Source organism: Mastigoproctus giganteus, chromosome 4, assembly GCF_048544385.1.
Source record: "Mastigoproctus giganteus isolate SK-2022 chromosome 4, ASM4854438v1, whole genome shotgun sequence".
NCBI lineage: Eukaryota > Metazoa > Arthropoda > Arachnida > Uropygi > Thelyphonidae > Mastigoproctus > Mastigoproctus giganteus.
Genome location: NC_143578.1, coordinates 48,497,310 through 48,511,106, shown reverse-complemented (window position 1 = coordinate 48,511,106; position 13,797 = coordinate 48,497,310). Strand labels below are relative to the sequence as shown.

General features: G+C 37.1%; 1 protein-coding gene across 5 annotated transcripts in view; it reads right to left on the bottom strand.

Moving 5' to 3' along the window:
* LOC150086700 (atrial natriuretic peptide receptor 1-like) overlaps positions 1–13,797 on the bottom strand; it is a 193,772-nt gene that overhangs the window by 47,356 nt on the left and 132,619 nt on the right. For all 5 annotated transcript variants that reach the window (XM_090372702.1, XM_090372707.1, XM_090372704.1 and 2 more), the window contains 2 exons: positions 4,605–4,676; positions 4,154–4,313 (listed from right to left, as the gene is read on the bottom strand). In XM_090372702.1, coding sequence (XP_090228828.1) covers positions 4,154–4,313; positions 4,605–4,676 — 232 coding nt within the window. The remainder of the gene's footprint in view (positions 1–4,153; positions 4,314–4,604; positions 4,677–13,797) is intronic.

The following is a 13,797-nucleotide window of genomic DNA, read 5'->3' as shown; positions in this document are numbered from 1 at the left end:
ATCACCTGAGAGGGCATAAATTCAAACTGAGGAAAGACGGATGTAGGATAGACGTGAGGAAATTTGCCTTTAGCCAGTGGGTGGTTGGTTGGTGGAACAAACTTCCATCCCTTGTTGTGGAAGTTGATAGCCTAAATAAGTTTAAGGCTCAGCTGGACAGGTATTTCGAACGAACAGAGGAGTGAAGTGGAAGTGGTTATTTTTTAATTTATTTTTTTTTTTCGGCTGATGCTGCATAAGCTTGCTTTCTTGCATCAAATGCCTCTACTAATGCTAAAAGCTCTTTTCAAGCTCAGGTTGCTTTTGATAAGAAGCATGACCCCACCACCCCTTTTATCTTCCCTATCTTTCCTAAATACATTATATATACCATAAGAGAACTCTTCTTCTCTAATTTCTGGATAGCATTTCTGTTAGCCCTATTATGTCAGCATTATTTGTTCAAACCAGGAGTTTGAATTCATCCATTTTGTTGATAACACATCTGACATTACTGTAGCAGTAGCATTAGTTAAGGCATATGATGCAAGAAAGCAAGCTTATACAGCATCAGCCAAAAAAAAAAAAAAAAAAAAACCTTCGCCTTAACCGTAGACACAGTTAAGACAGAGTATTCTTTACTACCCTGGCAACTTCCCTTTGAAGTTATTTAGGCTTGTTTCCCTAGCTTTATCTTCATGCTCACTTGAACCACTGCCAACCTCAGAACATTTTATCAACGTTAGCTGTTGCAGCAACAGACATGAATTCTCGAGATACGTGCAAGCATCACTTTGACCCAATGAAATAAATGCATACCTATATTACTCTTCTTCCACATAATTAGCAGTTTCCCTGAACCCTTCAGGTATCCTTAATAATACTGGCAAAAACTCTTGCACCGCCTTTGTTCAAGTGAATACTATCTCTACAAAATAGATTCTTTCTGCCCACAAGGTCAGGCCATGCTGATAAAAATTTCCCCTCTAAAGCCTTGCAGAGTCCCTCAAGTCTTGAGTTAATCCACAAGGCTTTCAGCCCATAATCCCTCCTATCGTGTCTGAGCAGAATTGCAGACATACACATTCTGACTTAATTTATGGCATTTTGAAACACTTCTTCATTTGTCACAAAAAATTGCATAATTGAAAAATAACTATTTGCATATTGGCTGGAAATAACTAATAAGTAAAAAATCAAAACAATCAATTGTGGCCCAGCTTTTTTAAATATCAGTAAATTTTATTAAATTTACAAATACCATTCTAATGTGCTGTATTGTAAAAGTCCTTCAAAGATATGGACTTCCTTGTTCGTTCGTTCTCTCTCTCTCTCTCTCTCTCTCTCTCTCTCTCTCTCTCTCTCTCTCTCTCTCTCTCTTTCTCTCTCTCTCGAGTTCAGGAGTTAGTAGTGTTTTCCACTGTCTAATAACCATAACAAGTCATATCACTCACTACAGAACAAACCTCATATTTCTACAAGTTTCCTGCCTCCGTAGCCGAGTGGGCAGGAGCGGGAGTGCAGTAGCACACGCTCTTTGAGTAGACCGGGGTTCAAGCCCTTGACTGCTGAATACGGTCGATCTGCCAACCCGCACTGGACCAGTGTGGCAGATTATGGTCCATTTCCCTCAACATGAATTGTTGAGGAGGCTTCCATCCTGTAGTGGGTTGATAATGGCTGCACTTTACTTTACTTTTACACTAATTTTAAATAGATGGCATACCCAAAAGAATAATCTACCATATATTTACAAGGTGAAGCACTGAGGTATCAACATGTTTTGAGACTTATTCTGAGAGCTTATATCCAAATTCTCCATTTTCACTTTGCCAGTGAATGATCACTAGAGACCACCCACTAACTGAAGAAAAACCACTAAATCTTGAAACAGACCATTGTAGCAGTGTCTCATCTTTGAAATAAAAACCAATTATCCTTTTGGGAATACAGCTTGTTTAAAAGTAGGAAAAGTCTAGAAAAAGTAATGGAAACCCAAAGTTTGTTCTACTGTAAACTATTAGACCACCATTGCATTTACTAAATAGTGAAAAAATACTGCTAGCCACTTTTCTCCTCTTTTCTTGCATCCCAACACTAGAAAAGAGAAGAAAAGCCCATGTACTTTTTGTAGTCTTCTTAAATGTTATGCCCTACAAGTTATGGCATAACATTTAACATTGAATAGAGTGCTTGAATGCCTGAAGGTTAATCTGAAGAGGTGGACAGAAACAGTGAACAAATTTCAACCATATTTATTATGTCAAAAGGCCACTTTTCTCTTGTTATCCATTTAAATGACCATTATACTGTATGCATTATAAAAATCATCAATCTATAATCTCCTGTCAACCACAAAGTTATCTCCTAGTCAGCGTTTTTCAGAACAATGACAGATTATAGCTTTATGGTTGATTATTAACATCAATGGAGCTCTCATTTCAAGGACACATACACACCCACCCACCCTTTCAACTTGGGGTAAAAACATGTGTCAATGTTTTTACCCCAATGTTGATATTTCTCATTTTTTTTTCACTGAAACTTTAGAATCACCAGAATCATCACCCTAAAGTTTCAATACTTTTTATTATTATTTGATGACTATACATCAAAATCACTTTTACATAATATGTATTAATAAAGTACAGGTGTTAGCAAATATAAAATAATGAAATACAGGGTGATTCACTACCAGTGCGACAAACTTGCAGGAGGTGTAGGGGGCACAAAGATGAATAGGAATCACATAGCATTGCAGGGTCCAAAATGCCTTCGTCATGCGGTAGAGGACGTTGAACAGGAGGTCGCGTGAACAGTGATCCCGCTGGAAGTCAGCATTTGCGAACCGGTTCCCGAGGCAGTAGGATGGATGAGTATTCAAACGTTAAACTGGCCGACATGCACCTCGCGTATGGAGCTGCGGACTGTAATGGGCACGCTGCTCTACACTTGTACCAGGAATGTTTCCTGCACAGGCATGCTCCTCATCATATGATTTTCACACGTGTGCACAGAAGGTTACGTGAAACTGGTTGTTTCACGAGAGGTACCATGAATCGAGAGCGAACGATGAGGATGCCAGACAATGAGGAGAATGTCCTACGTCTTGCAGAAGGCAATCCGAGTACAAGTACTCGAGCGGTAGGCCAACGATTGGGTATTTCCCAATCCACTGTATGGAGGATACTGTCAACAAACCAAATGAGTTCATACCATCTGCAATGCGTCCAATCATACTCCGGAGGACTTTTCCTACTTGGTTTCTTCAACAGAAACGGTTCGCAAATGCTGACTTCCAGCGGGATCGCTGTTCACGCGACCTCCCGTTCAACGTCCTCTACTGCATGATGAAGGCAATTCGGACCCTGCAATGCTATGTGATTCCAATTCGTCTTTGTGCCCCCTACACCTCCTGCAAGTTTGTCGCCCTGGTAGTGAATCACCCTGTATATGTATTTATTATAATGCGCAATGCCCAACGAAAAAAAAGAAGTAACTGATGACGAATGACATGTTCCAAATAACCACTGCTGCACTACATGTACACTATTTGTAAGTATGCATTGTATACATATTTGTATGTACATGTACAGCACTGCTTGTGCAAGTTTAAAAATTCCCTAAATAATCTGGTATGCATAACTTCAACCTGATAGCTTACATATTCAGTGCAGTCTCAGTGGGCATGCATTTGATAGTCTCATTCACATGAATAATGTAATTTATTAGGAATTTAACTGCAATAGGTATTTTCCTTCAGATGGAAACCAAAACAATTCCCATTACTTGACTTACAAACACAGATCCTTTTTCTGATATTTCTGTATGTACAACATAATGCCCTAAAAGAGAAACTTCAGCCACACTAAAAGTCACTTTAAGTACAATAAACACTATGACATTACTCAATGACAATCATTCAAACGAGAGCTAATTTCAAATGTCAAACTGATCAACGTATGGAACCATATGGTGGTGTCAAATTTTGGTATATTTTATTCTAGCCAACCCTGAAGGGGGGAAAAACCCAACAATGCTATTAAGGATGTACATTTCTGAAATCTGATGATATGAAAGCAAAATAACTATTTCAACTTTAAACTGAGAAAGAAAAGCCCATTTTACAAATACATGAGTATAAATGCTTTCTTTTGTGTGGTGCAGTGCTTACTCTTTTTATTTACATTTCCTAGGAGAAAAGTTTCATCATCTCTGAAGGAAGGTAGTCCAAAATCAGATATCTTTAGAATGAAATGACTATCAACGAGGCAATTTGAGGAGCGAAGCCGACCATGAGATCCAATGTCACTGTTATGAAGATAGCCCATTCCCTGTAGAAATAAAAAAAATATATATATGCTGTATTAATAACAGTTACAACTTATTTTCATTAATTCTTCTCAACATCTGCTAAAGTAATGGGAAATATTATAATATGAATCATCTTGTAGTGAAACAATAGTAAGATTTGAATGACTTAGAAAAAAAGAAAGTAAGAGAAAATAAAATTACAGGTGAGAAAAGAAACAATACAAAATGGAAAATATTTTGTCTATAAAAAAATTAAAATAAAAATGGTTTGGGTCTATTCTAACAATAGCAGTTCATAAAACTTTACTCACCTTAACAATGTCATTAATGAGAGAGTAACGGAACATCCAATCCAGATCTAAGGATTCATTATGTAAGACATCCTAAAAAAATAAATTAGTGAGCAAAACCAATGTGCAAAACTAATTTTAAATTAGAGGTTTTTAAAATAAATAATTCCATTTATGTTTAGGAAAAATAACACGATACCCTTAAGGTAATGGTTAATTTGCAACAGTTGTACTTCATAATATAAACTATTTTATTAAAGCATCATGCTCCGAAACCTTTGCCAGTTTCTTGATAACATGGTATAATAACAAAGAGAAAGCAAAGTGACATCAAATAGGTTTGAAATTGCAATTTTAAAATTTCCTAAATGTAAAAAACTTCTTAATTTTTCTTTTGTAAAATCTCATTCACTCCCCCAATGTACATTTGCACTTTTTTAAGATTACATTTCTTTAGCTGTATGCTGATGTGGGCATTCTTAAAATAATATTACAACTGAAGACATGTAATCTGCAAAAACATATGCATTAAAAAAAATCTCACAAAAGTCAAGAACACCAAAAAACAAGCAAAAATTAGGAAAAAGCAAAATATCAGAAGTCACCAAGCACTCATATGCAAAAAACCTAACAAAAAAATTTACTATTAATATCAGCCGTACAGTATAAGGAAGCTTTGGCTGCACCAGCCTAAAAAAAAAACAGGCCTTCTAATTTCCCCATGCTCATACTACCAGTCTCAACATGAAGGCAACCTATTCTGATTAATGATTTGTTGAATGAAGGGGAAATTTTCATGGCATTAAATTATGGTTCTAGCATAATTTAATGCCATGAAAATTTCCCCTTCATTAATTTCACTATCCTCTTGTAGAGCCTTATAGTCTTCAGTTAAATCTTCTGATTGCCCAATTACCATTACCAAGTTACTTGTTACCAGGCTCTGTTACCAAGCTCAGTAGCCCATAAATTCAGTCTCTCAACCACATTATGATCCACATATTAAGGGCATTGTGAGTCAGAACAGGGCTCAGGCAAACAGCCTCACTCGATCTGCCTTTCAGTTCCAGATCTAGACCCCCCACATGATATTTAGGCCCATGGTAGCCGACCAAGCTACCCTCCCCCTTCTTACACCACCTGCCATGTAATAATGATCCAATTTTTACATTTCCTACAGAAAACTTGTCAGAAATTTACATGCTTTGATGAAATAGTGAATTAAAATTATAAAAAATCTGGCAATAAGGTGCAGTCCTGCCTCATTACTACTTTAAACAATTTTCCAATGAATGCTTCCTTCAGTCATCACTGCAGATTTGCTATTTTTATATAAAAGTATTTTTATTTCCATTAAGATTATTACTATATTTAATACCACTCTTATACCATGTGATTTCATGTTGTATAAAAAAAAAAAAAAAAAAAATTTTCTGTTTATACTCCGGGACGACCAAACGGTCAGAGGAGTTAACAAGATAGACAGAATACAAGAAACAGCTTCTTGAAATAAGTTTCTTGTACCACGTGATTTACTAAATTTCTTTAAAAAATATTCTTGATATGATATTTTTTTTAAAATTTGAAATAGCATATTTCAAAGTACTTTTTTTTATATGCTTTCACAAGATATCAAATCCTAAATACACATTCTTATGTTCCCATGACTTTCTTATATGTTGTTTTAGTGAAAGTATTTGATTCTGGCATGTCCTGTTTTGCCTAAAACCTGACTATTGTTTCCCAAGGTTACATTCAACAATACTTCTAATTCTCTTCTCTAAGATACTTCAGAGATTTTACTCTAATACACTAAGTGGTGAAATTCTTCTATAATTTCCTCATTTATCTTTATTTCCCATTTTATATATCAATTAATTCCATACAGAGTATGTTCTTCAGAATGTAATCCAGATGACTGATGCAATTTCTATGGCTTAAGTTATTCAGAAAATGATGTAATCTCATGTAACCACCATGAAAAAATTTATCTTGAGATTTCAGCTTTAATTTCATCTAAATCTGCTGCCTTTCCTTACTTGATATTTTCCACTATCTTTTTTATCTCAGTAACAGTAAACAGTAGAAGGAAGAGGATAAATCAAATTGATACACTTGATATCCATGGTTCACCTGTTGATGATCCTACTCAGGTTGCTGACAAACTGAATGAGTATTTTGCATCTAGATTCACATATGAGCAATTCATTATGGAAGGGGATCAGGAAGTTTATCACACTCTAACAGGGAGCGAGGAAAGTGGAAGAGATATTGTTGAAGTTAAACATAAGAAAACCTGGAGCAGATGAGATCTATCCAATTATATTAAAGGAAGCAGTGAAGGAAGTAAGCAAACCCCTAGCCATAATCATGAGAGCATCCTTGGATTCAGGGGAGGTCCTCACAGACTGGATATGTGTGAATGTATTCGCAATTCACAAAGGTGGATAAAAGGGTGACATGAGTAATTACAGACCTCTTAGTTTAACTTCTGTTCCAGGGAAAATAATGGAGTCACTGGTAAAAGAAGTTATGCATGATCATCTAGATAAGGCTGCAATTATACTTCAGACACAGCATGGGTTTGTTTAATTGGATACTATGCTGTGGTCACAAAAGAAATGGATGCATAAAATAACCTTGATATCATATACTTGGATTTCAGGAAAGCTTTTGATACCGTTGCATATAAAATCTGCTGAATAAATTGGAGCAGTGTAGCATTAAGGGGAAGTTGCTGCTATGGATAAAGGAATGGTTGAGTGGGAGAAGACAGAGAGAGGTAATCAATGGACATTGCTTTTAATGGACTAATGTTATTGGTAGTCTGCCAGGGTTCAGTGTTGGGCCCACTGTTATTTTCTATATTTATCAATGATATTTATTATTATTATTTTATTTTATTTTTTTTTGCTAATGCTACATAAGCTCATATGTTTGCTTTCTTGCATCGCTTTCTTGCATCACATGCTTCTACTACTACTACTATATCGATGAAGGCATATCAGGGCTTAATGTTCAAGTTTGCAGATGATACAAAGGTTGGCAGGTTGGTTAATGTAAGTAATGACAGTATGCTACTGTCACAGGATCTAGAAAAGTTAGGTAGATGGGCTGAGAAATGGCAATTCAAGTTTAACATTCACAAATGCAAAGTACTGCGTATAGGTAGCAGTAACTCCACAGTAACGTACCAACAGTGTGGTACACACTCAGGGTAGTGTAAAATGAAAAAAGACCTGGGGGTAATTGTGCAGTCAGATATGAAGTTCTCTGAGCAATGCAAACGGGCTGCCAGAGTAGCTCATGGTGTTTTGTCAATGATATACAGGAATTTTGCTAGTAGAGATAAGGAGGTGATTATCCCATTGTATAAGGCAAAGGTCAGGCCACATCTTGAGTATTGCACACAGATCTGGAGATCTCATTTTAGGGTGTGGAACTGCTAGAAAGAGTACAGAGAAGGACAATAAGATTGGCAAGAGGAACAAAGGGTACTCTTATCAAGGAAGGCTTCAGATCTGGAGACTAGGCACCTGTGAGGTGATCTGATCTGATTAAGGTGTTTAAGGCTTTGAATGGATTGAGCAAGCTCAATGCTGATGGGATCCCTCCTCTTGTTCAGACCACACACACACACACACACACAAGGGGGGGACTAAATTCAAATTGAGGAAGGAGGGTTGCTGAATAGATGTGTGGAAGTTGATAGTTTAAATAAATTCAAGGAAGAACTGGACAAACTATTGGAGGGAATGCATAGGTGAAATGGGAGGCATCTTTTTTTGGCTGATGCCATATAAGCTTGCTTTCTTGCATCATTTGCCACTGCTAATGCTAACAGAGAGAGAGCGAGAGCGAGAGCCAAAATTTCCTCCAGTCCACTCTTTGCACTTCTTCAGTGATGGCTTAACCTCCTTCATTTAACAAATCAAAATATTTTTTCCATATTTCTAAAATATTCTTGTCTTCTTTTTCAAATTTGCCCTTATCATTTTGGAGTACTTTAGTTATAGTTTTTTACTGTTCTGAGTTTTAACTACATGCCAAAAATTTTTCTATTTTCCCAATACTTGTCCAAGATTTTCTTTAGCTTATTACATACATATGTTATCTCTCTTGCAATTTTCTTAATATTTCAATAAGGATTTATTAGTATTATTATAATATTTTCCTCTTTAGCTTTTTGGATCCACCACTGAATTCTGAATTTCCTGTCCTTCTACCCATCTCTTTTGCCATTAACACTAAAATTCTAAAATTTTGCTATTCTTCAACTAATGTTAGCTTAAGAAATGTTATTTGACTTTTGGACATGAAGATGTCTATTTAATGGTAGCTGGCAAATCTAAGAGATTTTCAATTATAGTCCATTTTATCACCTTTTACAGCTATTTTTGCCACTAACTATCATTGTTAAATTTCTCACTAATAATACAAGATGTTAGCCAAATCCAATCGCAAATCCTCAAGAAAAAAAACACAACAAACAAACAAGATCCTTCTCTATAATGATAATATATTCAATTATCTCTCTCTCTCTCTCTCTCTCTCTCTCTCTCTCTCTCTCTCTACTGAAACACTGTTTTTAATTAAGGGCTAACAGCTTGCAGAGAATTCTAGTAGCCCTTTACCTTCTCTCTAATTTTTCCTAAAATATCTCTGTAGATTGAATTTAATTTCCCTGCTATTTAAATCTTTAACCAATACTATTTTTTCTTTGTCATTAGTTTATACAACTCCTGAAACATTAAAGAACTCCCCTATTTCATCTATTTTTCTTTTTTTACATCGCAAGAAGGTAAGGACTGGACATTGGGTCAGGAATCCATAACTACCCACCCTCCCAATAAACTTAGTTTAAACGATCTGGGTGTCTCTTCTTATTATATAGACTCTTCAGTAACCTCTGGATTTTCAATTTTCTATTTATTCAAAAAAAAATAAAAAATGGAATAAAATTAAACAGAAAATAAAAACCAAAAATAGAATATTCTTTTTCAAGTTATGATATTAAGCAGACAGCATTCTAGGCAAGGCACTTATTTTATTAATAAGCAGGTGCTTTTATTTTTCATATCAACTTAACTTTCCTGGGTATAACCTTCATGCACAAGACATGGTGGGTGACCACCCAGGTGTGAACCAACGTAAGCAGGGGTCGAGGTGTGGCGCCCACACCACATGGAGGAATGCCACCCCTCTATGTTACCAGGCAGTACTAGGTGGTAGATGACTCTCATCAACCGGTGAAATACCACCACTTTGCTTATTGGAGGCTTGAAGTGGTGGAACCCATGTTTAGTCTCTAGAGCTAAGTTCCGGCCAACCCTTCCCTATCTCTTCCATCATGCAGTATGATTGATGATTTTTGAGGTTATGATGAATGTCGTGGCGAGATCCAATATTCCTTACATTTCGAGGGTACAGCTCTAAAACGGTGTTCGCAGGCCGGCCGCTAGTTAGTACACCGGACTGAACCTATTGGTAACTCTCTAGGAAGCTTCCGGATCAGCTAGTGTATAATCTTGCTACCTCTACTCTGCCAGATAGTGACTGGAGGGAGTCCGAGTAGTGTGTATGCGGGGAGCATTGTCGAGGCCACGTTATGTCAAGGATCTGGGTATATTCTTACCACATGTACGCCATATCCAAAAATTTCATTACTTCATACAGCATGTCCCACCCACTTTTTCTTACTATTCAATACACCATGAATTGTCAAAATAATAGAGCAAGCTTATCTGCGAAAAGATCTAAACCTCCCAAGGACTTCCTAATTCATTTCACAAATATACGTGGTCTCAATTCTAATCTCAACGATGTCCATTTCCACTTGCAGTCTTCCAAACCCCATGTACTTTTTCTGACTGAATCTCAGTTATCAGTTGATTCAACTACTGCTCATCTCAGATGTCCAAATTATTTGCTGTATGATTCCTTTCGCCTCAAAGGTGGTACTTGTGCATATGTCCGTTCTGATATTCCCTGTCAGAGACTTGGCAATTTGGAATCTCCTCTCTTTGATCTTCTCTGGCTTAAAATCTCTCTACCTCATTGTGTAAAATTCATCTGTTGTCTCTACCGTTCTCCCAACTCCACTAATCACTTGGAGCTCTTTGACTTCCTCTCTTTGCAACTTGACTTTCTCCAGTCCAACTTTCCTAACAGTGAGGTAATTTTCCTTGGTGATTTTAACGTTCACAACTCCAGCTGGCTTCCGTTTTCTAGTCACACCGACCCAGCAGGTCGAGATGCTGAGGCTTTTGCAATTACTAATGACCTAGCACAGATTGTTCATTTACCTACAAGAATACCGGACAATCCTAATCATACAGCCAATACGCTTGATCTTTTTCTCACAAACAACCCTTCTAAGTACAAGGTTGAAGTGAGAGGTCCTTTAGGCACTTCAGATCACAACTTGGTGATTGCCTCTTCTCCAATGGAACCTTTATCTCATGGCTATTCCCAACCTCGTATTGTTTGGCATTACAAGAATGCAAAATGGGATGACCTGCGAGACTTCTTTTCTTCTTTTCCTTGGTCTGATTACTGTTTCAAAACTTCTGATGTCAACGTTTGTTCAGATCGTGTCAGTGAAATTATTCTTGCAGGAATGGAATCCTTTATCCCACACTCCACTTTAAAATCTCGTCCTTTATCTAAACCTTGGTTTTCCAATAAATGTGCTAAGGCTGTCCAAGAGAAGAACGTTGCATATCGTAATTGGCTTGTTTCTAATTCTTCAGTTTCATTTTCTGCCTACACCAAAGCTCGCAACAATTGTAAAGCAGTTATTAATCAGTCCAAACTAGAGTTTGAACAGGCTAAGAGTAGAAAACTTGCTTCTTGCCCTAATGGTAGCCGAGCATTCTGGTCTCTTGCCAAAGCTATTGGCCGCAACTTTTGCCCATCTCTGCTCCCACCTCTGTCCAAACCAGATGGTTCTGTTGTCACTTCAGCCAAGGATAAAGCTGACCTGCTAGCATCCCATTTTTCTTTGAGCTCATGTATTAATGATCTTGGTAAAACACCTCCCACCATTCCTAACACGCTCCATTCAATGCCTCCTGTGGTCTTCCGTCAAAAAGATATCAGAAGGATTTTGATGAATCTTGATGCTAAGAAAGCTCCAGGTCCTGATGGTATTTCTCCACTTGTTCTCAAAACCTGTGCTCCTGAACTTACTCCTATTCTTTGCCACCTTTTTTCACTTTCTTATTCCAAAGGTGTTTTTCCTTCTGCTTGGAAATTTGCTCATATCCAGCCAGTTCCTAAAAAGGGTGACAAATCCCTCCCATCCAATTATCGTCCCATTGCAATTACTTCTACTCTTTCTAAAGTAATGGAGAAATCAATTAACCGCCAACTCTTAAACTACTTAGAAACCTTCCGTCTGATCAACGATCGCCAGTATGGATTCCGTCAGTGTCGATCCACTGGTGATATTCTGGCTTATGTTACCCATTTATGGACTAATTCAATGGAAAGGTTCGGTGAAACACAAGTAGTTGCTCTTGACATCTCAAAGGCTTTTGATCGTGTTTGGCATAAAGGTCTTCTAAACAAGCTTCCATCTTATGGTTTGCCAACTGTTTTTAGTAATTGGTTATCCAGTTTTCTCTCTGATCGCTCACTGAGGGTGATGGTAGATGGCTCTCTGTCTTCTAACTTCTCCACTAATGCCGGTGTCCCCCAAGGTTCAGTTCTTTCCCCCACTCTTTTCCTCTTGTATATCAATGACCTTCTTCCATTGACTGGAAATCCTCTCCATAGTTTTGCCAATGATAGCACATTGCATTCAACTTTCCATTTTGAGAAACCTTGTCCAGCTCAATCAGCTTCAAGTTCTCGAAAATCTGCTGCCAATTCCTTAAATGCCGATCTTCAGGTAATTCCCCAGTGGGGCAAAGACAACTTAGTTGATTTCAACCCTTCTAAAACTCAATCTTGTCTTATATCTCGCAAAAAGGATTCTTCTGCTCCTATGCTTATCTTTAGTGACACTCCGATTTCTAGGCAAAATGATATATCTCTTTTGGGGATTACCCTGACTTCTAATCTCTCTTTGCACAAGCACATTACAAATATTGCTTCCTCTGCATCTATAAAACTTGGTTTTCTCTTTCGCTCTCAGCGTTACTTTTCTCCCAAACAGCTGCTCACTCTGTATAAATCGCAAATCCGCCCTGCCATGGAATATTGTTCCCACATCTGGGGTGGTGCCCCCAAAACCTCTCTTAGGCTTCTTGATTCCATTCAGAAGAGGGCAGTTAGGTTAATTAATGATTCATCTCTAACAGAGTCTCTCCACTTGCTTTCTCACAGACGCACTGTTTCTGCTGCATGCCTGCCTCTTCTACAGATACTTCCATGGGCACTGTTCTTCTGAATTGGCTTCCATAATTCCCGCTCTCTCTTTCAAAACAGTCCGAACACGTGCCGCCACCAGCCAACATCCATTTACTGTCCAACTTCAAACCAACAGAACCAACTTTTCATCTTCCTCATTTATTCATTCAACTGCCGTTTTCTGGAACAACCTTCCTTCATACGTATTTCCTGAAAATTACAATCTACAGAAGTTCAAGTCCAATATCAACAAATATCTTCTTTCGTGTTCTCAACCTCCAACCCAAGCACGGTACTAAGTACTATAGGTTATAATACCTCTCATAAAAAAAAAAACGGAGCTCTTACTGGTAACTTCTTAAATAAAGTTATGATCTCTACCTAATAATATAACAGACTGTAGTCAACTGAACTGTATGTATATTTAATAATTAAATAATTTCTTCTCTTTACAATGCAAATTGTTTTGGAATATATGCTGTATTCCATTTATACAGACAATTTTCTTTCAACTGACCAACATCAATCATTTAAACAAAATTAAACTTAAAACTACCTCATATGTTGGTTTCCGTCCTCTTCACTAAACTTCATTAAACTAGTTGATTATTCCATAAGTTTAACTTAATTAATACAAGTATTAAGCAGATTGCATTCAGTTAACTTATTTCAATCAATCTGTATGAAAAAAGCATAGCAAAGATAAGTTACAAGGCATGTATTCCTTTTAAACAGACTGTTAAATGCAATAAAATATGTAATTTTGTCAAACAACTAAATATCTTTTACTTCATTAACAACAAAAACTGGATTCCATTCCTTAGAAATCTGTAATACAAACACTAAGAATAGAAAAATC